Here is a 21970-nt window from a genome sequence, read left to right on the forward strand (position 1 = left end):
CCAAGATATATCCATTTGTCCGAGGCGCGCCCGGTCACCGTACGTAAGAGCGGCAGGCACATAGATACCTGGTGGTTATCGGAGCCTCTGGGGAGCGCGGGTGGTGGACGAAAAACCCGTGCACCACCATAGTTAAGCGATACTGTCACAGGCGTTGGCCCAGTCCTGACTCTGATTGCTAGTCAGGGTTACATCCGCTGGAACGGGAATCTGGGGTACCCATACGCTCATTGTGAGCGCATATATAAAGAGCACCCCGTCCGCCAGCAAGGGATAGAAAATTTTTTATAAATTATAAAAATAAAAAATGTCGAACCCTTTCCCAACCACATCCCTGAAATTGCAAGGCGTCCAGATCTTGGCTCCTGTGCCCCAGGAGGCTAAGCACATTTTCAACCAGGAGGCCTTGGGTCTTGTTGCCACTTTGCACCGTGCCTTCAATGGTGAGAGAAAGCGTTTGTTGGCCAACAGACAAGAGGAGCAGAAGTTGAGAGACGAGGGTGTCTTGCCAGACTTCTTGCCAGAGACTGCCCACATCAGAGAGGACCCTTCTTGGACTGGTCCTCCATTGGCCCAGGGCTTGCAGGACAGAAGAGTTGAGATCACTGGTCCTACCGACAGAAAGATGGTCATCAATGCCTTGAACTCCAACGTTGCCACCTACATGGCTGACTTTGAGGACTCATTGACCCCTGCCTGGAAGAACTTGGTTGACGGTCAGGTCAACTTGTACGACGGTGTCCGCAGAAACTTGTCTTTCAGCTCCAACGGTAAGCAGTACAAGTTGAACTTGGACCCAAAGAGACACATTCCAACCTTGATTGTCAGACCAAGAGGCTGGCACTTGGAGGAGAAGCACGTCTTGGTTGACGGTGAGCCAGTTTCTGGTGGTATCTTCGACTTTGCCCTCTACTTCTACAACAACGCCAGAGAGACTTTGGAGCGTGGTTTCGGTCCATACTTCTACTTGCCAAAGATGGAGCACCACTTGGAGGCTAAGTTGTGGAATGACATTTTCAACTTCTCCCAGGACTACATTGGACTCCCAAGAGGTACCATCAGAGGTTCTGTCTTGATTGAGACCTTGCCAGCTGCTTTCCAGATGGATGAGATCATCTACCAGTTGAGACAGCACATTGGTGGTTTGAACTGTGGTAGATGGGACTACATCTTCTCTTTCATCAAGTCGATGAGAAAGCACAAGGAGTTCATCTTGCCAGACAGATCCCAGGTCACCATGGCCTCTCCATTCATGGCTTCATACGTCAAGTTGTTGGTGCACACGTGCCACAAGAGACAGGTGCACGCTTTGGGTGGTATGGCCGCTCAGATTCCTATCAAGGATGACGAGGCCAGAAACAGAGCCGCCTTGGAGAACGTCACCAAGGACAAGTTGAGAGAGGTCCAGGCTGGTTGCGACTCTTGTTGGGTTGCCCACCCAGCTTTGGTCCCAGTTGTGTTGAAGGTCTTCAACGAACACATGAAGGGTCCAAACCAGATCAACGTCCCACCAAAGACTCCTTACAAGCCTGTCACTGCCAGAGACTTGTTGAGTCCTTACGTGCCAGAGGCCAAGATCACCGAGCAGGGTATCAGAGCCAACTGTATCATCGGTTTGTCTTACATCGAGGCCTGGTTGCGTAACGTTGGCTGTGTTCCTATCAACTACTTGATGGAGGATGCTGCTACCGCCGAGGTGTCCAGAACCCAGCTTTGGCAATGGGTTACTCACGGTGCCGTGACTGACCAGGGTCAGAAGGTTACCAAGGAGTACGTTGCCAAGCTCTTGGACGAGGAGTACTCCAAGTTGGCCAAGTCTGCTCCAGCCGGCAACAAGTTCAAGCCAGCTTTGGACTACTTCAAGCCAGAGGCTTTGGGTGAGAAGTACTCTGACTTCGTCACCACCTTGATCTACAACGACGTCACCACCGTCGGTAGACCAACCACTGCTGAGAAGTTGTAGGCGGGTTACCTACTCTTTGAGTATTTATATAACAATGCGGTTCACGATAAAAACTTGTAACACGCAGAGATAGAACGTTGAGTTAAAAAATAAATATCTATTGTACATCTATTTGTGAACCTTTCCCTGCACGAGGCTGGAGTTTTCCACTCTTTCCTGTGAGGCTTTTTCGGCAATGGTTGTGTCTAATACAGCTGCAGGGTCCTCATCGTTGACCTCTTCACTAATGTTCATGTTCTCTGGACCGACGAAAGACATCACCAAGTTGTAGGCAAACACACAGCCCATGAAAATGGCCATAACTTTACCGTAGTCATAAATTGTCTCACCTTTTTCATTCACAATTGGGAATTGAGCACCCAACTGCGATTCAATAGTAGATGATGCGGAAGAGGCCAAGTTACCGAGCTGGTATGCGAGACCAACAGTGAATGCCTTAAAGTCTGGGTGGGCCAATTCACTCAAATGAGCAGGAATAACACCAAAGGCACCTTGAACGAAAAACTGCAAGAAGAAGACAGCAGCATTGATACCATCATTTCTGACGAAGCCCCATGGGTAAATCAATGCACCACCACCAACGCAACAAATCATGATGGACAATCTTCTACCGACGAAGTTGGAGAAGTGACCAACTATCAAACCACCAACAATGGCACCAATGTTAGCAACACAGTTGGTGACAGTGGATCTGTCTTTTGAAAAGCCCAATTGTTCAGTCAAGAAAGTTGGGAATAAGTCTTGGGAACCGTGAGACATAAAGTTGAAACCGGCCATGAGAAGAACCATGTAGATGGTCATGAGCCAATATATCTTGAGGGCTTTCTTCACTTTGGAGCCGAAAGACTCAGGAACAATACCAGCTTCCATCTGATACCTTTTGATAGCCTGCTTTTGAAGGAAAGCGTTGGTCTCGGGTAACATTGCTCTAGAAATAGAGATGATCAAGGTAACACAAGCAGCGAACCAGTAAACAGCTCTCCATTGGTGCTTTTGAGTGTCTGCCAAGGCTCTGGTGAAAATGACGGCCAACAAATAGCCAAAGGCATATCCTTGTTGGAGGAAACCAGAAATGAAACCCCTAGATCTGGGTGGACAGTCATCCAAGGCAGTTGCAGTTGCGTTACCGTAAATACCTCCCATGATAATACCGAAAAGTGCTCTGACACCCAAAAATTGTTTGAAGGTCTCAATAAACGAACATCCAATTTGGATGACCATCATTAGGAGCAAGTTCACAATAAAAGGCCATTTGGTACCGTAACGATCACCAAAATAACCAAAAATGAAAGCACCCACGGTACGCAACATAAGCACCAAGGTAATGGCCCAAGTGATGTCGGTTGTACTTCTGTTCAAATCATTGGAGAGTTGATTGACATTCAAAGAAATTGTGAAGAAATCGAATGCATCCCAAGTCCAGCCCATGAATGCACACAATATAAACAACCATTGCTTTCCACTAATGTCTCTCAAAGCAGGGATTGGGTTCAATAAATTTTTGTTAGCACGAACATATTCTTTTGTTGGAACCAATGTTGTTACTCTGGTAACACAGTAGTTTTTAATTGATTCGACCGTGAAACTCGGTGGCTTTATCAAATTCTCTTCGGGCGCAACTGGAGTAGTACCAGCATGTTTTTCCAAGTTAGCATTCAGGGAGGATGGCGAAAGATTTTTGCCAGACATAATAAAAGAGCCCAATAAAAATGACACAAGAAGAACAGAGAAGATGACGAGGGAGGGGGTTTATATTAGATTCTAGAGGGAGACGAGGTGGTGGGGTAAGCGGAGGTACAGGTACAGAATGAAAAGATGCCTGCTGGTAGGCTGGTCACCAGTAAGCGAAGCGGGATAAGTGGCGTTATAAGACCGAGAGTCCTTGAATAGACCAGATGCAGCCTGGTTGCAACCACTCATGCAGCGTGGGGCTATATGACAGAACCGACAAACGGTATGCAGTATTTACACAAAATGTGCAGACCGTGGACGGAGAGCTGCGTTGCGGCTACGTATGTTGTGTAAGGACGATGGCTCAATTTCTAAAGTTTTTTTTTGGCGCCGAAGCACCTCCAATCAATTTTGCTTAAGATGGTTTTGCAGCTCGGATAAAAAACTCTGAGCCTAAAGCAAAAGGCATTTTTCCACGGCTGATATCATTTCCTGTCGATGATGTATGCCAAGAATTTTTGACAGGTCCCAGTAAGACCCCTCTGTCAAGCGAAACATAGAAGCCCTATAGGCATTCTACAATTTTCTTGGAAGGACGTTGCGGTGGGGCAATTTTTGGCTTACCCCACTTGTTGACGCATTCCTCCTCGAATTTTTTTTTTTTTAACGATCGTGCAGCGTTCGCAACGCTCCAGCGCTTGAGTACTCATCATTCATTTGCCGACAGAGCCGACGGAGGTGCATCTGTAGGAGGCTTGTTTGCTTCGTTCCCTGGGGTTGGAATGTCACAATCTGGCGACCTTTTGGCGACTTATATGGAATCGAATTGGCAAAGAAACATCTGATATAACTTGTTGATGAATCAAGTCTCCTTCACCTTTATTTTTTATTTCAGTAAAGCCCATGGACCGTTGCTTGAACTACCTCCTGGTTCGCTTTTAATTTCGATAGAATACTATTTTCGATAGAAATAGTGTGTGTTTTTCTTTTTCGTCATTACCCCAGTGTGAACACTGGCTTACTGCAATTTGTGTAAGCGCACTAATGAGACATGGTTGTTGCAGAAGTGTGCATCTACTATTCAGCGCCTAAAAATGTACAAATGTCGAAAAATTGAAATTTGTTAGGAAGGTTGGATTAACACAGCATTTCCGATTGCTTCTTAATAACTTTTTCGACACCTTGGGTCAATCCCTCTATGATAACATGTATCGACACCGCCCCCAGGCTACATAGATTTTCGCGCTCCGGGGTATCGCATCAAAACTAACTTTCCTTTCACTACTAACTGGCAGCAATGGTATCAAACCGAAAGATACGCGTGCTTGCCCTCGCGGTTGGCATAACGCTTCTCACAACCATTCTATTATTGACTCGTGAATCTAGACACAAAAATGTCCTGGTAGCAAAGCAGGCAGCTGGAAGTACGCTCTTGGAGTCTGCCAACAACGCTCAAGTGGATGCCGCAATAAACGAAGAGATTTCTAAAACAAAAGGCAAAGAGGATGCCGAGAATAATGGAGAAATAGAGCAGGAGACGCTTGAAGACGATTCAACTACCGAGGAATACGATCCCGCCAAACAATATAGGGAGATCAGAGCCTTAGCACCCATGACGATATTTTCCAAATCATACTGTCCATTCTCCAAGAGGTTGAAGCAGCTCTTGCTGGACAGCTACAATATTGTTCCTCCACCAACTATCGTTGAGCTCGACAAATCGAAGCACGGCAAAGAGCTTCAGGCCTATCTAGGCGAAATCACTGGCAGGAAGACCGTTCCAAATGTTCTTGTGGGAGCATCCAATCCACAAAGCCGAGGAGGCGCCGACGACTTCATCGATTTGCATAACAAGGGAGAGTTAGAGGCCTCGTTGAACATATGGGGAGAAAAAGAGCTACTGGTGACGAAGAAGGAAACACCATCAAACGTATAAATAGAAGAGAAAAATCTACGTTGCGTATTTATCTTATTTTAACATTAAGGTACAAAAGCCTAAAACCTGAGTTATTTGATATGCAAACAGGCTTAGAACTTGGTGAACTGCTTAGACTTGGCCTTGGAGACGGCAACCTTCAAGACGTTGAATCTGACAGTCTTGGAAAGAGGTCTGCACTGACCAACGACAACAACGTCACCCTCCTGGACACGGAAAGCTGGGGAAACGTGAGCAGCGACGTTCTTGTGTCTCTTCTCGTATCTGTTGTATTTAGGAACGAAGTGGAGGTAGTCTCTTCTGATGATGATAGTTCTGTGCATTTTGGTGGAAACAACAGTTCCGGTCAAAATCTTACCTCTGATAGAGATCTGACCGACGAATGGGCACTTCTTGTCGATGTAAGAGCCCTCGATGGCAGACTTAGGGGTCTTGAAACCCAAGCCGACCTCCTTGACGAATCTCTTGGCCTTCTTGTTACCCTTGGTCTTTGGGTTGGTGAAGATGTGTGGTTGCTAAATGTTAGTAAGTCGTTTGAGAACAGCGGCTTATTAGTCGAAACTTTCTAGTCGATCTTAAATTTGAACATGAAGGGGCCATCAGGATATATGTCTTGAGTGAACTTCGATGGTCCATTCTTAAGCATTATGATCGGGGATTCGCCGTAAATCACATCTGATTAATACAGATGTTAATTCTTATAACATACCTTCTGGTAAGCTCTCTCAGATTGCACAGTCAACTCAGTAGCCATCTTGGATTCTTGTTGGTATAGTTAGCTATCACTGAGAAGGAATTTTCAGTAGTAATCGCGGGAGAATTTTTTGCGATGTGTCCAGCACAAAAAGTATTGAGTGCAGGTTTGTAAAGCACAGGGCTAAAGCCCTAAGCACGTGAGTAGAATCAGAGTGGGTCAACCCATTAAGGCTGGCGTCAATGGAAACAGCTTCAGAGACTTTTTATGTTGCAAGTAAATTGATGGACAGACTAATATATCACTGGGCTCAATGGCCAATTCGTGCTCACTTGATCTGTGCGCTGTCAACCGTAAGCAGAATGGGTACACTCGAGGAGACCTTGAAATTGGTCAACCTTCGACATAATTCGAATTTCCAAAGAGTAAATGCGTAACTGTTGCTGTCTTTGAGTATTGTTAGGCTGACGAGTTCCTTATTAGTTGGTGATGTACTTTTAGTCATTTTATCACCCGGTAGTTGCACAGAGGATAGAGTCACCCGGACGCCGTCAAAACCCAATTCATCTGGTAAAATTTTGCTGATTCTATGTAATAATATGGAAAACTACTAATCTTTTGGGTCCTTATCGTTATTGTTGTCCTTAATAGTCGACTATCAGGTGATTCTTCCACGCAGTCCAACGGTATTGTTTTGAGTTCATTTAGTAAGTTTTCAAATCGACCTGAACTGAGAGATGTAATTGTTTTTAATCAATCAGTTGTGCTTTTATCGTTCTGTCAGTGTTGTTCCGCCTGACGTCAATGCGATAAGGGTACGGCTGCACCCCGAGCTTACTTGGTTCTCGACCAGGCATCATACAAACGAAACATTTTATATAGAATGATAACAGTAATGTAAATTACTTTAAATGAGATCTCTCGAGATTTTCCCTCATCATTTCTGATCTGTCCGGATGTGACATACCCTGGTGTATATCGTGGTTCCTGCATTCCCGACTTATCAAGATCACAAATACAAGAGAGGATCAGCCTGATACTCTTCCACAACAAACGGACCCATATTTTTACAAATCAATCATGACTGAAAGGAAGACTTCAACGACGCTACCGAAACTTCGAGTTCCATCACATTCGTTTGCCGACTTTTCTGCTCAGAACATCTCCAATCTTACTCTGAGGACCGTCTCATCATCAACATCCACAATTTCCACACCCAGCAACAACATACGACGGGTGCGCCAGGAACAACCGTTCATCGAAAAGAAGAATGATCATAAGAAGAAGAGCAAGACACTCAGGCCTGAGTTCAAGCCTGAAGCTAAAGCATCTAAAAAGCTACTCAACTTCCAGCAACTGAAGAAGTCTTATGCCCCAACTCAGCCATTTGTATTACACAAGCCAGCTGATATGTCTCATTATGATTACCTGGTTTTCACAAAGCAGCATAATACAACTAGAAGAAGTCCTGTTATTGCACCACAGTCTCTGCTGCTGCCTACATCTCCAGCTGAGCCAGTAAAGCCATCACTTCCCCCAGTGAGGCTGACGCAAATAAAGGCATGGGAGTCTGCCGAGACGATAACATCAAACAGAGTTTTTGATTACACCAAGCAAGATGACGAAGCATGGCTCGACGACGATACGTACGAGTTTGGAGCGGATGAGGAAGTGAGTATTGACAGAGGCAATGACGAGTGGACTGAGCCTAGTGTTCCAAACACGATCATTGCGCTGATCCCTGAACTCTCAAGAACGGAATTGGAAATAGTGTCTGAACATTTCGATCGGTTGCAAAGATGCGTGGAGTCTCCCAATATTGATGATTACGAGAAGGAGGAGAAAAAAGCTCTTTGGGCACATGCCATGCAACAGTCTGACGAGTATGAAAAATTATACACTTCGAATCACACCATTTCTGGCAAACGGCGTGTTCAAGTTCTTCAGAAGAGAGCGTTTCTTCAGAAACTCTTCGGATATTCAAACAACATCAACACAGAGCTCACCACAAACAACTCATCTTATTCCGCGGTGGACAGTTCGATGAGTGCTCAAAAGGCCTTTCATGAGGATAAAGAGGAAATTTGTGAATTACTCGAGCAACAGCAAGCCTATCAACAGGCAATTGACGAAGTAAGGGAGCGTTTGGTGCCCTTGGGTAACCTAAAGCTAAGCTCTCAAAACCCCACACCAGAGATAGCATATCTGGAGGTGGACCAGTCCAGGTTGGCAGATGTGACGTCTCACTGGTTGAGCTCCATCTACGACCGGGACAGCAACATGCATGTGGAGGAAGATGACGATGACCCAGACATTGTGGCAGCTGCCATGTTACATCTCAAGCAGTGCGTAAGGGCGGCCACCGATGTCGCAATGGAGGAATAGTAATTTGGCGTTGTCTACACGAGGAATGAAACGTTAGCGTCGTTATTAATATACAAGGATAATACTTTACAATGTAGGTCTAGTGCTTTGTTCTCTTTGGTGGAGGGCCTCTCACAGGAGGCTTTGGCTTCTCGCCGGGCTTCATGAAGAACATTGGAGCATACTGTAGTATGTCAGGTACGCTGACAAATCGTATCATCGAGCCCCTGACAAACACCTGGCCTTTGTATGTAGTTTCTCCTGTTTTTCCTTTGGTGATGGTCACATCGCCAAGCGATAAGTTCATGTTGTCCTCGGACTCTTGCAACTTGCCGCGGTAGGTATCTCCATTGGTTAATTCTAGAGACACAACATGGCCCTGTGCCTCGTTTAGAAGCTTGATGGGTACACCAGAAGACATGTCGGTGAATGTTAGGAGGCTCACCAGAACGCTTTAAGTTGTGAAGCATGCAGGACAGCCAGTTCAAGGCACCATAAATGTGTTCAAAAAAGGCTTGTTCTTGATGTTTTAACAATGTCGGGGGGTGAAAAGAAAGGGAGAGTTTGCGAGATTGAAATTCTGGGGTTGTTTTTGTTGGACCTTACCAGAGCTGAACGGGACCCCAGGTTCGCCCAGTTGAAGAGGTGCTATTCAAGGACGTAAACCACATCAGGCCGTGGCCCAATACTTCAAGATTCCAATGGATAACTGTGTCCTTCTTCAAATACGGTTGAACTTCAGCCAGCAACTTTGACTAGTTAAGCGTGATTATCGAAGCCGCACGGAAGGCAGTGAAGCTACTTCATCTGCAAGCAGGAAGGCATTTTTTTACTTATCTCTGGAGTTCCGCCGGCTCAGCGATCTGTGCCTCGAGAAGGGAAAAGTCATTTGCGTACCACGAAAGGGTTATGGGGAAGTAGCGAATATTCCGACGTAGAATTCGGCGATGGCTGCAAAGTAGCCCGCATCGGAGTGCTCAAATACCATTACACCAGGGTCCTCAAGCCTCGTTCAGTCTCTCTCCATGTGGTTCACGAATGCCAGGCACTCAGCCTTTGGACCAACCGAAAGCGGTAAAAAACAATTTTTGGCAGTGCAGGAAGCCGACTCGCTCAAACCTCGCTATAAGTGTTTGTCAAGACTGGTGCAGCCACTCCGGCACGAACAGACCTTCTCGGATCTACCGCTGCACACTCTCGCACATATCGCTTCAGATATTCAGACTAGCGTTCCGAACCGGATAACGAAATCTACAACGTTTCTTAACAGTGTTTCTTTGCAAAAAAGATGGAGAAGCGACTGCGCAAGAGAGCCCCCATCTCGTGCCTTACTTGCAAAAAGCGGAAAGTCCGCTGTGACAAAAAGAGACCGTGCAGCGGATGTGTAAAGAATAACGTTGGCCACTTGTGTGTCTATGTGGAGCCTACGTGGGTCGATGACGAGGTCAGGAAGGCTGCTGAAGATCAAGATGTCAAGCTTAAGGCCGAATTCGTCAGAGTCAAAACCAGCATGGAGAAGACGATAGCAGCCCAGAGAAGCGAGATAGAGGCTCTTCGGGCCAAGCTTGACAGCCAGAATACACCGGAGGCAAAGCAGGAACTCATAAGCCCAAAAGCACTGCCCCGGTGGTGCCATCCTACTCGCTTCTGGGCGATGCAGCCGCTTCGGCGATATCGATCTTGAGAAAGCTTGACACAACTGACACACAGACCCTGACGCCAGAGGTCTTGGACGACAACTTTTACTCGCTCAAGGGCTTCCGATACCTGAAAAAGAGCAAATGCTCTGAGTCCTTCGTTGCTAAGCTCTATTCATGGCTCAACATCATCAAGCTTGATCCGCAGCTAACAGGGCTCTGGTACAAAATCACGAACCTACAAAAATCCTATCACATGTACAAGACTAGTTTGCTCACGAAATACCCCAAGTCAGAGCGTGCTGTCTACGGAGACAATGGATGCCCCATGTCTGGTGCTTCTCATGAGCATGGACCCTCGTGTGGCCATCTTCAATGCCCTGTGGTGGCCTGTGAGTTCAACCTCATGGTGGAGGAGACTTCGAACAAGGTGGGAACGCCGATGAGCCGCTCACAAAGTGCAAAGATTAAGAATGAGAGCTCGGACTCTTCTAGTCGTGGCAACAATCCCTCGACAGTTATTTCACAACTCCAGAAATTATGGTTGGAGTTGATAAGTTACGGTCGTGGTCTGGAACAGATGAACTTCGACCAGCTTGTCTACTTGATCAATTTTTATCTAAATCTCTCTAACGCACCAGCTGCGGTACTGCTGTACGAGCTCGAGTCCCGAGACCTTTTTCGATTTTACCGTGACGACATTCTAGACCTTTTCAAGAGGAATGGTAACGATGCAATGCTAGATCTAAGTGGCCTTGATTCCCAAATGAGCGAGGCGGAGGTGATCTCATTCGCTAAATTGAAGGGAATATACCTTTGTATGCTAGGTCTCATGGTCGAAGAGTCTCTTGATATCTTGAGACTGAGAAGTGGCGGGCAAGATGAGATCCTGAACATGTTTCATCAGGTTTTCCCTCTAGAAGCAGTGCATCAAGGTTTGGGATATAAGAGGACCTCCGTGCACGACTCCATACGTGACTTCCTCGAGTTTCTTGCTCCCCAATCATACTCCACTGAATTCTGCAGTCTGTTGCCATGCCTTGCTGTCTTCATGGGCTTTCTAAACAGGTGCATCGCTCTTTACATAAAGCCCGGAATCACAGGGGATGTGCGTCTGAGCTTCACATCCATACTTGCAAGAATGCTTGACATGCTAGATAGAGACGACAGCAGGCTACGTCTTTGGGCTGACCCAACTTATGTGCGTTTCAACGGTGCCAACATGTCCGATGTTAGACAAAAAGAGCTTAGACTTCACTTGAGTCATTTGTGGGTGGACTTTATGAGAATTATTAATCATGTCACATTCAGCACAGTTCCCATCCTTCGTCATTCTGACAAGCTTGATAAGCAAATTGAGAGTTATTTTGAGAACATACATGAGGCCGCTGAGAACCAAGACCACCTCAAATATGTTTCCAAGCAAAAGGCTGACCCAAGCGACGACCAGATTTCCGAGCTTTTGGCATCTCTACATGTTTATTATTTGAGCTCAAAAATCTTTTTATTTCTTCGCAAGAGTACATGTCGTCTGTCTGGCTCAAATGTTACAATTAGTGATTTGCAAAGGTTGACTAAGGAGATAGCCGCTTGGATCGAAGACATGTCCCTCACAAAATTAAGAATGTCGAGATATTTTGAAGTCAGAAGTATGTTCCAATATTTAGACTTCTACATTTCGTTCATCATATTCTTGCAGTGTGAAGAGGAACTAGACTATGATTCGATGTGCAAGATTTTACCACTTTTGTTCTCCAAAGGTTTGGACTTGATTAACTTCTTGCAAGAGAGTGTGAAGCAGTTTTCGAAGAACACAGGGTCACAATACATTCTTGGTGCCGTCGCAGAGATCTTGTCACGGGTGTCCCATCTCAATGTGGGCCTTCTCATACGCTTCAAGAGAGACGAGAGTGGAGATGGAATTGACTCCAATGAAACCCCTGCGCCGTCCTCTCTTGTTTACACAGCTCCTTCAGAGAATGCCAAACCCTTTACAATCCCGGTACAACAAAAAGAGCAACTCATTATGGCAACAGACTCTGTTTTAATGCTTCTAGAGAGCCTGTTAAATCGTGAAACATTTAGTCGTGTTTCCAAAATGTGGAAGTTTTACATGACGTTTGTTCGAAATTCACACCGGATGAACCCAGCTGCCTATGCCAGAATTCATGCTGATGTTTTCAAATCCGGAAAGCTTATGGACACTTGCCCTGTTTTGCCAAGTCCAGCGAAAGTCGCCTCCACCTCAGATCGCAAGAGTAGTACCGCTACGTCCGGTGGATGTCCATTCCCACTCCAAAATAACAGTTTCGAGCCTTTTGAGCCATTTTCCAACCCTTCAAGATCTCTGTTCTCAAGGCAGAGCTCTACAGTGGAACAGAACTCTCCACAAGCACAGATCAAAAACGAACCGACTTCCCCCTTTAACGACTCACGAAAGCGAAGGTGTCCATTCAATCACGAAGCAATGAGAGGCGCTGGTAAAGCTCCAAGCTTCAACGAAAGCAATATTAGAAGAAGCCCAAGTATTGATGGACCTCCACCCACAGAGAATCATATCATCAAGAGACCTCTGCCTAGGCCCTCTACGAACGGTTTCCCCTTAATGATGCCTGCTCCTCCAATGTCCATCCCACCCATGCCGATGGCCTCTCCTAGTCCGACCGTGGGCACAATGGATTGGGACACCATACCAAACTTTAATTTCGATCTCTTCCCTGATGAGACGCTTATGGCTCAATTTGGCCCGGCGAGCTCAACAACCCAAACATTGAGGGCATGTTCCAGTGATAAAACAATGGTCCTACATTTATTTTTTTTAATTTTGGTGTATATTATTTTAGTTCGGAAGGCCGTGTATGATATATGAAAAACGGTGCTAAGTAAACGTAGTTTTTCGCAGCCATTCTTTGGACCGTTCCTAGTCACATGATCAAAGTGCTATCAAATCTTCGAGTTGACTTTCCCGAACTACTCTCATGTTTCGCTATGCAGCATCGTTGGGGGGTACTCGTATAACCTTTAGACAGACGAGTGCTGCGGCAAGCCCCATAAGTCGACGCTATGGCTCAACAGCAATTCCAAAGCAAAGGTCAAACACCTTGCTCAAGGTAGCTTTGGCAACGGGTCTCCTAGGAGGAACCTTGTATGCTACTAGCGATACCTTCCGTGATTCGGTCAAGCACATATACTACACCTCTAAACGTGTTGGTGTGGTTACTGTGGCCACAACAAGGTGTTTCAATATCTATGTCAATGTCCTCGGGAAGGACTTCGATGACCAGCAAGAACGCAGTAAAGCCCTCTCGGAAGCTCATCTTAAGGCTGCTAAGATCACCCTCAAAGCTTTAGAGAAAAATGGTGGTGTCTACATTAAACTTGGTCAGCACGTATCCGCCTTGACATACTTGCTTCCTCGAGAGTGGACTGACACAATGATTCCACTTCAAGATAGATGCCCACGTTCCTCAATCGAAGAAATCCAGGAGATGTTTCTCGCCGATGAGGGTATGCCTCTCGATGCCATGTTCAGCGAGTTTGATCCCGAACCAGTGGGCGTGGCATCATTGGCACAGGTTCACATTGCGAGATTGAAAGGCTCTGGCGAAAAGGTAGCAGTCAAAGTTCAGCACCCTTCCCTTGCGGAGTTCGTACCCTTGGACATATACATGACGCGGACAGTCTTCGATTTGATGTACAAGGTGTTTCCTGAGTACCCAATGACATGGCTTGGTGACGAAATGCAAAACTCCATATATGTCGAGTTGGATTTCGTTAACGAAGCGAGAAATGCTGAAAAGACAGCCAAATATTTCGAGAAGTACAAAAAAGATACTGCTTTGCGGATTCCAAAAGTCATATCTGCGAACAAGCGTATCCTTGTCATGGAATTCGTCGCTGGCGCCAGACTTGACGACTTGAAGTACATCAAGAAGAACAACATCAACACTGCGGAAGTCTCATCTTGTCTTTCCCATATATTCAACAACATGATTTTTCTCCCCGATGCTGGATTACATTGCGATCCACATGGCGGCAATCTCGCAATCAGGAAGGTGTCCAAATCCGAGAGCGGAAGCGGGCACAACTTTGAGATTGTCCTCTATGACCATGGCCTCTACCGCTACATTCCCCTAGAGATGAAGCGTGACTATGCCCATTTGTGGTTGGCGATTTTAGACAACAATATTCCTGAGATGAAATACTACGCCGAGAGAGTGGCACACGTGAAGGGCCAGCGGAAATTTCAGATCTTTGCCGCTGCAATTACTGGAAGAGATCCAGATACTGCTTTGAATTACGATATTTCAAAATCCAGAGACTTGAGCGAGGTAGAGAACATGCAGCATCAATTGCACTCCGAAGAAGGCGTTCTCGAGGACTTGATGGATGTCTTGAGTAATATGCCTCGTATGGTTTTATTGATCTTGAAAACTAATGATTTGACGAGGAATCTTGACGAGAACTTGGACAATCCCTTAGGACCAGAGAGAACATTTTTGATTTTGGCAAACTATTGCGCCAAAGTTGTTTACGAGGAGAGCAAAGAAAAAGATAACCAGGCCTACAAATCATATTCGTTAGCCTGGATCTACCATAGACTCACAAGCTGGCTCGCCTACGAGAGAAGAAAGAGTGCTTTGTTTTTCTACGACATATTCATGCTCTTCAGAAATCTCAGAAAGCACCTCACATCATAGAATACCCATCCGTGTATATATTAACATGCCCTGACTTATGATCTATTGATTGTTTCTGATTTTGTCCAAAAGATCGTTGATCTTAGGACCCATGACTGGTTGACCTGATTTGGTTCTTCTTGAAAGACTCTCTTTCTTCTTCTCTCTTTCCTTCTGCTTCTGTTCGATGGCTCGCCTCCTATCTTTTACTCTCTGAAGCTTCTCCTCTCTTTGTTGTTCCTTTCTCTCTTTAGCAAGCTTAGCTCTCTCCTGGAAGTTGAGTGGTTTCCTTTGCGATGTAACCTTTGGAGGTGCCTGTTGAGGTGGTAACGATGCTTTTTGTTTGACTTTTGATTGTTGAACATCGTTGTCGGATTCTTCAGAGTCAGACTGGTCAGATGCAGCGTCCTTTTCGTTGTTGTTGTCTCCCTTTTCATGAGAAGGCACTTCACCCTCCTCCTCGAGGAGCTTAAAGTACTGCTTTCTCAATCGAGCTCTGTGGACAAGAGACCGTTTTATCTCTTGATTCTTGTATTCCCTAAGATCTTTATGAAACTTTTTTCCTTGGAAAGGTTTCCTTCTATCTTGTGAGCCAGCCATATTGGAGAAATGTGGAGTAGTTCCTTGTGAAGAGCTACAAAAATTTGTGCACTCCCGATGGCTTATATTCTGGGGTCTGGAAAGTTGCAATACTTAACTGTTTATATGGGCACTTTTTTTAAAAAGTTGGATAGTGAGCCCTTATTCCGAACTCACAAAAGATACCTTTGAAGTTTTGTTGGCTGATTTTGATTTTTCAATTTTTTCTTTTCGAATGAAAGAATCTGTTCATATCACACTTATTCGTACATCGCGCGTAGAATTTGCAACCATGTAACAATCACCTCAATTTCCAAATCAGTTAGATACAGTTTTGTCGAGAAAATTACAACAAGGCTACGTAATTGCATAAAAAGGCATAGTTCCAAGCGCCTCTAACCGCTCGAATACTCTGCCAAAATTACACCAGAGCATATGCTAAATCATGTCACAGCCGAACAAATATGTGCTGTTGCCCCAGGAAGCCCACAGATCCCAGGAAAGAGCCAATGCAGATGATGTCATAGAGGATGATATTCCACTACAAGACCTTGCGGAAATAGATAATCTTGATTTCGAAAGTGGGTTACAGCAGGAGCCCGACCTCGAATCGTTGTCAGAAAATCAGGAAGGAAGCGGGACTTCCAACATGAAAATGGCTTTCATGAACATGGCGAACTCTATTCTCGGCGCAGGTATCATAGGTCAGCCCTTTGCATTCAAAAACAGTGGAGTTTTAGGAGGAACGCTTATCATGTTTTTCCTTACCGGCCTTATTGACTGGACGTTACGATTGATTGTGGTCAATGCCCAGCTATCTCAAACCCGGTCTTATCAAGACACCGTATTCTACTGCTACGGCAAATGGGGGAAAATTCTTCTCCTCTTTTCCATTAGCTCATTTGCTTACGGTGGCTGTATGGCATTTTGTGTGATTATCGGTGATACCATCCCTCACGTTCTTAAGTCTGCACTTCCAGATTCATGGACCGATCCACTGACATCGATTATCGGTTGGATGTTCGGAAGAAACGTTATCATCACGATATTCACCGCTTGCATATCCTATCCTTTGTCTCTTAACAGAGACATATCAAAACTCGCCAAGGCATCTGGGTTCGCCCTTTTGGGTATGATTATTATTGTCATCGTCACAGTTGCTCGTGGACCAATGGTCGACGATTCCCTCAAGTCATCACTATCCAAGGGCAGTGGTTTATCAGCTTTAACATTTTCCAAGGTATCTCAGTCATCTCGTTTGCACTTGTCTGTCACCACAACACAATTTTCATTTACAACTCATTAAAGAATGCTACGGTTTCTAAATTTGCGAAGTTAACTCATTGGGCTTGCGGGATCTCGATGTGCTTCTGTCTTCTTATGGGATTATCTGGTTTATTGAATTTCGGAGACAAGACGAAAGGCAATATCCTCAATAATTTCCAAAGCGATGACACTTGGATCAATTTAGCTCGCTTCTGTTTTGGATTGAACATGTTGACTACTTTTCCATTAGAACTTTTCGTTGTTCGAGATGTTCTCAAGGACATCGTATTGGCGAGCAAAGTGGATCCCGACTCAGACGGAAGCACTGCCCATTTAGAGCTTTCCAATAAGCAGCATTTTATCATCACAACGGTCCTTTGTTTTTCTTCCATGGGGGTTGCTTTATTGACCTGTAATTTGGGCATGATTTTAGAACTTATCGGGGCCACTTCAGCTTCCCTTATGGCTTATATCATTCCACCGTTGTGCTACTTGAAACTATCTTACGACAGACTCGATTTTAAGAACGCAGACAAGAAGGAAAGAATAAAGTTTTACCTAAAGAAATGTTCCCCCAGCATTGCGTGTACTATATTCGGTTTTGCTGTGATGATCATAAGCTCCATCATGACTATCCGTACCGGCTTAAGCAATGAAGACGGTGGCTCTCATTGTGACGTTGCATAAATAGGTATTTAAAAGTTAATTACTCGATATCTTCTTCATCAGAGATCATTGCTCTCCTTTTGCTAGATTGTAATTGCCCCTCGCCAAGGTCCTCATCATCGAGTACCCGGCGTTTGCGAGAAGTCGAAACTTCCTCATCGCTTTCAACTGATTCACCACCGGTTGAAGTCAATGGAGTGTCAATTTGCAAGCCAACATTGGTTTCTTCCTCGTCCTCATTCTCTTCCACAAACAACTTACTAGCGGATTGAATTGCCTCCTTGATTTGGGAAGACGAGTCTGCTGAAACAATCTTCTGCCAGGACTCTTTGAACAACTCTAACAGTTCCTTTTGAAGTACTCCGCCAGTTTCTTGAATGAGCTGCCTAAGCTTCTCCTCACGTTCGAAGAATGTTTGCACTTTTTCATCGTCGGATTCGTCATCTGAATCATGGACAATTTCAGCCGATTTACTGATGCCCAACTCCGAGTCAGAATCGATCTCGAGGTTAGGGGCAGATCTCCGACGACGGCGCGATGATTTTTGATTCACCGTTGTCTCATCATCCAGATCGTCCAAACTGACCAATTTTTTATTACGACGTTTCCTGGACTTTTGGGGTTGTGCGTCCTCATCGGAGATATAATCGAGATTCAGATCGACCTCATTAATGTCATTCTCTGGATCAAAATCCTTATCTTCAGCATATCGATTCAATTGGTAAGCTTCATCAAACTCTTTTCTTTTTGCCAAACCAATGACTTTCTTGACCTGATCATCATCCAAATCTAGACTGGTTGCAAGCAGCTCATCGAACGGTGCTCCAATTCTCAAATTTGAGTAAGCCTGAGCTCCGAAGTTTAATTGCTCAGTGCTGAACACCATCTCACGAATTTGATCAAGGAAAGGCTCCAAATCACCGGAATACCCCTCGTGGAAACTAATCCATTTGTCGATTAACTCCTTCACCTCGCCAAGCTCCTTTGCAGTAACTTCTGGCTTGAGAATTGTTTCATCATTTAGTACAAATGCACATTCAAATCCAATATTTTCAAGAAGCAACCTTAAAAGAGAGTCAGTTATCACTAACCGACGATTTGCAAGTGTTAGCCGTAAAGCCACAAGAGATACACCCTGGCTTTTAAGGGCCGCGATTCTGTCCAACTCACTGGTAACAAACTTGAGGATCTTTGCAGCATTGTTCCTCTTGAGCATTTGATAAACAATAACGGAAATCTTCTCGTCGAGCAGCTTGTTCTTATCGATGAATTCAAGAAGGGGAGCCTCTTTAGGTTGAGGAACATCATCCGCAAAATAACTCGAGCGACCGACTGCCACAGAGTCCAGGGTTTTAATAGATGATGTGTCCAAGTCTCCGGTACTAAGGTAGCATTTGAGCTCTGAATTTTCGAAACGAGGAAAAAGGAGCTCCAAAGCAACCGGGAACCTGTCAATCGAAGTTTTAAATTTCTTCATGAAGTACACAATGAAGTCTTCCACATGATGTCTTATGCTGGATTGTCTAGGTAAGAAAGCCCTCAAACGGAAAATTGTGTTCATAAAATCAAGTCGATACAACGCAGAGAAATCTTTTCTGACGACGAACAATCGATGAAAGAACGAGACACCTCGTTTAATTTCCTCTCGCGTAAGATCCTCAAATTTTGAAAGATACTGAATATGAGTAGCCACTGTATCACTATGGAAGAACTTGACTTCGGTATTTTTGAAATCCAATTTTCTTTCTTGTGTGATGTATCTTATCTCAGCATCGTCATCTTCATCTTCTGAATCTTTATCTATCAAATGCCAGTGCTGCTTATCCATGTCTTGGTTGAGGCCTCCTTTTCTGCCCAATTTACTCATTTTTCGACGCGTTTTGATGAATAATTTGACGTCTTCGTTAGCTAAACTTTCGAAGCTTTTGAGAAGGATGTGGACCACAGACACAACCACACTAAGATATTCAGGCGAATGTTTCGACGCTTTCTTTGGAATGTTCACGATCACGTCTAAAAATTGTTTCTGAGAGAAAAGCTTCCTGATAATTCCCTCAGCCAACTCTCGATCTTCGTCGACGTCCTCTTCTGAAGTAAGTTCAATCTCCCTCTGGCTTCTTGCTTTGGTGAAGATTGTGTGGGATATGAGCAACATTTCTCGGAAACAAATCATGGCAATATGGAGCGAGTCGTGATCCTTGCTATCAAAGGCAGATCTGAAGTACGAGATGAGCAAAATGAAATTGATCTCACTCAACGCCTCTCCAACTGAGCCATAATCAAGCCTGTCTTCGTCCTCTGTTGGTGTTCTATTATTCTTCAAGTAATGCGAGTGACGCAGTCTCTTGTACCTGAGAAACCATGCAACAGTTATAAAATATGAAGCGAGTTCATGTCCATCAACGGCATCAAGAATTCCCGCTCTTCCTAAAGTGCTCTCGTTGGATGCACTTGTCAAAATTTGTCCGACGAATCGAAGTAGATTGTTGAAGCATCCACTTACCATCAATTCGTTGACGAAGCGCGTCAATATTATTTGACTAGCAAGGTTGAGGTGAACTTGACTCTTCAGAAGATATGCGTTGGAATCATATTTGAAAGTGGACATTTTATGCCATTTCTTGCTTCTATCAAGCTTATCCAAAGTGGTATGTGTACTATTCAATGCCTCTTGGCCTGAAACGGTGTAATAACCAGAGTCGTCTGGGGCTCTAATGGAGAGAAGCGTACCAAACCTGCCATGTCTAGTTGAGATGGAATTTTTTTGAATCTTTTTGCGTTTATCTTCTTCTTTCAAAAGATCTTGAAGCTGAAGACCCGCGGCGCTTGAAGCTGGTGCCGCCTCAGTGGTTGACTGCCCAGTAGAATGCGGTGCCACATGATGCTGGGGAACGGAAAATAAGGCATCCACGTTGATCCCTTTTATTATGAGTGACAAACACTCCATTACTGCTTGGCCAAATGATTCATCAGACAAATTTGAGCCCACAGAATGGGCAATTGACGTAAGAAAGAGAAGAACTTTATGCTTCTCGAATGCGGCTAGCACAGATCCAGTGTTTATGTCCTCTGCGCTCATTCCATTGGGTAGGTCGGCAGAATTGGTGAATCCTTTCGGTGCTTTTGATGGAGGCAAAGGCTCTATAAATAGAACATTCCTGATGAAGAAAAGAATAAGCCGAAGAATATTCACGTCTCGAGGTTCCCTATCCTCTTTGGGGGTCTTAAGTGCGTTCAACCCGAGACTTATGACAGCTTTGAGGGTGAGACCCAGCTTGTAGTTAAGGATATGATACTTGTAAGCTAGCTGAGCCCTTCTAGCGTTAGTTCTGGCAGTGTAGTCTTTCTTGAGAGTCTGGCGATTAATGTCGATGGGCCAAGTGAGCAAAACCAATAGCTCTAATGAGGAAAGCATGATCTTTTCGACTGCTTTCGTTTTTCGAATCTTATCTGAGGTAGGTTTAAACCACTGGCATAGAATGACTGTCAAGTCATTGGTGACAAGGCCACTATCAGCGCATGCTAAAGCGACATCGAAGGAGTTGTTTTTCTCATCCACACTTCGGAGCCAACGCTTTATATCTTTTAAGCATGCCAACGCGTCATGACCTAGTTTATAAAGACCCTCTTCAGTGGAATGATCTGGTCCACCTAGGGCTGATGTCAAGACAGAGATGTGAGCTCGAAGGACTTTGGAGGTATATGATTCATGGACTTTCAAGCTTGAGGTCAAATCAGCGATTCTATCGACCTTTGGGGACTCGGGCTCCTCATTTTCCTTTTGGGTTTCGTCAGGCTTATTTTCATCTTCTGAAACGATGAAATCGTTTAGTTCATCATCATCTCTGTAGTCGTCCATGGTTGTAGGAAGCTAGTTACGCGTGCGCGTTATTTACATGGAACAATATCGCGCTGCCTTACAAGCGACCATAACCTTCATGACAACCTCTAGGGCAAAGTTGTCGAAAGAAAAAAAAAAAAAAAAGAAAAAGGAAAAACGGACCAACGTAGAAACTAACCACACCGAAGGAATATGCGCTAGAAAAAAGGAACGCTTTATGAAAAAGTCTTGAGACTCAAAGACGGAGTCAATAGATGGACTCGCTACAACCGACTTCAGAAACACAGTGAGTTATAAAAAGACTTCTAGCCTCTATATCAGCAAAGCAGACGATACAGGCAAAATCCCACCTCGAGGTGGATTACGAGCACAATGACGAATCACCATCAGATCCCCCTCCTAATGGCTGTCGCATTAGAATATGTTGGACTACAATGGACGCCTCTCTCGAGTCCACAGTCCCCATTATTCGTTAACAATCGCCAATATCGCCTGATCCTGGCCCCACTACGTTGGAACTTGCCAATCACTTTTCGGCGTTACATTGTGCCTATTGTTCGAAGCCTGCGCCAGGCAAAATTTTTCAAAAATTTGCTTAAATGCTCGATGTCGATGAATCGGAGGTGGGCATTAGGTGTCTGCTACGGAATTGATGGGGGGCTGCTGGGACTAAG

General features: G+C 44.9%; 10 protein-coding genes across 10 annotated transcripts; 5 read left to right on the top strand and 5 right to left on the bottom strand. All coding sequences in view use genetic code 12, as the record gives it.

Annotated features, from left to right (window-relative positions):
* Positions 1–307: 307 nt before the first annotated feature.
* MLS1 (malate synthase) lies at positions 308–1963 on the top strand (the record flags this gene model as incomplete). The annotated part of the gene is made up of 1 exon (XM_025479286.1): positions 308–1963. One exon carries the CDS (start codon positions 308–310, stop codon positions 1961–1963), a length of 1656 nt encoding a protein of 551 aa, XP_025338759.1.
* Positions 1964–2071: 108 nt separating this feature from the next.
* CXQ87_000718 (uncharacterized protein) lies at positions 2072–3652 on the bottom strand (the record flags this gene model as incomplete). Its single annotated transcript, XM_025479287.1, has 1 exon — positions 2072–3652. One exon carries the CDS (start codon positions 3650–3652, stop codon positions 2072–2074), a length of 1581 nt encoding a protein of 526 aa, XP_025338760.1.
* A 1279-nt stretch (positions 3653–4931) lies between these two features.
* Positions 4932–5570, top strand: CXQ87_000719 (glutathione-disulfide reductase; the record flags this gene model as incomplete). Its single annotated transcript, XM_025479288.1, has 1 exon — positions 4932–5570. One exon carries the CDS (start codon positions 4932–4934, stop codon positions 5568–5570), a length of 639 nt encoding a protein of 212 aa, XP_025338761.1.
* A 92-nt stretch (positions 5571–5662) lies between these two features.
* Positions 5663–6324, bottom strand: CXQ87_000720 (40S ribosomal protein uS17; the record flags this gene model as incomplete). Its single annotated transcript, XM_025479289.1, has 2 exons — positions 5663–6085; positions 6280–6324. 2 exons carry the CDS (start codon positions 6322–6324, stop codon positions 5663–5665), a joined length of 468 nt encoding a protein of 155 aa, XP_025338762.1.
* A 1020-nt stretch (positions 6325–7344) lies between these two features.
* CXQ87_000721 (uncharacterized protein) lies at positions 7345–8649 on the top strand (the record flags this gene model as incomplete). The annotated part of the gene is made up of 1 exon (XM_025479290.1): positions 7345–8649. The coding sequence occupies one exon, from the start codon at positions 7345–7347 to the stop codon at positions 8647–8649; it is 1305 nt and encodes a 434-aa protein (XP_025338763.1).
* A 79-nt stretch (positions 8650–8728) lies between these two features.
* SMD3 (mRNA splicing protein) lies at positions 8729–9049 on the bottom strand (the record flags this gene model as incomplete). Its single annotated transcript, XM_025479291.1, has 1 exon — positions 8729–9049. One exon carries the CDS (start codon positions 9047–9049, stop codon positions 8729–8731), a length of 321 nt encoding a protein of 106 aa, XP_025338764.1.
* Positions 9050–9916: 867 nt separating this feature from the next.
* On the top strand, positions 9917–14965 carry CXQ87_000723 (uncharacterized protein; the record flags this gene model as incomplete). Its single annotated transcript, XM_025479292.1, has 3 exons — positions 9917–10126; positions 10201–12930; positions 13352–14965. 3 exons carry the CDS (start codon positions 9917–9919, stop codon positions 14963–14965), a joined length of 4554 nt encoding a protein of 1517 aa, XP_025338765.1.
* A 42-nt stretch (positions 14966–15007) lies between these two features.
* FYV5 (Fyv5p) lies at positions 15008–15544 on the bottom strand (the record flags this gene model as incomplete). Its single annotated transcript, XM_025479293.1, has 1 exon — positions 15008–15544. One exon carries the CDS (start codon positions 15542–15544, stop codon positions 15008–15010), a length of 537 nt encoding a protein of 178 aa, XP_025338766.1.
* A 424-nt stretch (positions 15545–15968) lies between these two features.
* Positions 15969–16829, top strand: CXQ87_000725 (uncharacterized protein; the record flags this gene model as incomplete). Its single annotated transcript, XM_025479294.1, has 1 exon — positions 15969–16829. One exon carries the CDS (start codon positions 15969–15971, stop codon positions 16827–16829), a length of 861 nt encoding a protein of 286 aa, XP_025338767.1.
* A 666-nt stretch (positions 16830–17495) lies between these two features.
* YBL053 (Ybl053p) lies at positions 17496–21314 on the bottom strand (the record flags this gene model as incomplete). The annotated part of the gene is made up of 1 exon (XM_025479295.1): positions 17496–21314. The coding sequence occupies one exon, from the start codon at positions 21312–21314 to the stop codon at positions 17496–17498; it is 3819 nt and encodes a 1272-aa protein (XP_025338768.1).
* Positions 21315–21970: the final 656 nt, after the last annotated feature.

This window comes from Candidozyma duobushaemuli, assembly GCF_002926085.2.
Source record: "Candidozyma duobushaemuli strain B09383 chromosome Unknown A_B09383, whole genome shotgun sequence".
In the NCBI taxonomy this organism is placed as follows: Eukaryota; Fungi; Ascomycota; class Pichiomycetes; order Serinales; family Metschnikowiaceae; genus Candidozyma; species Candidozyma duobushaemuli.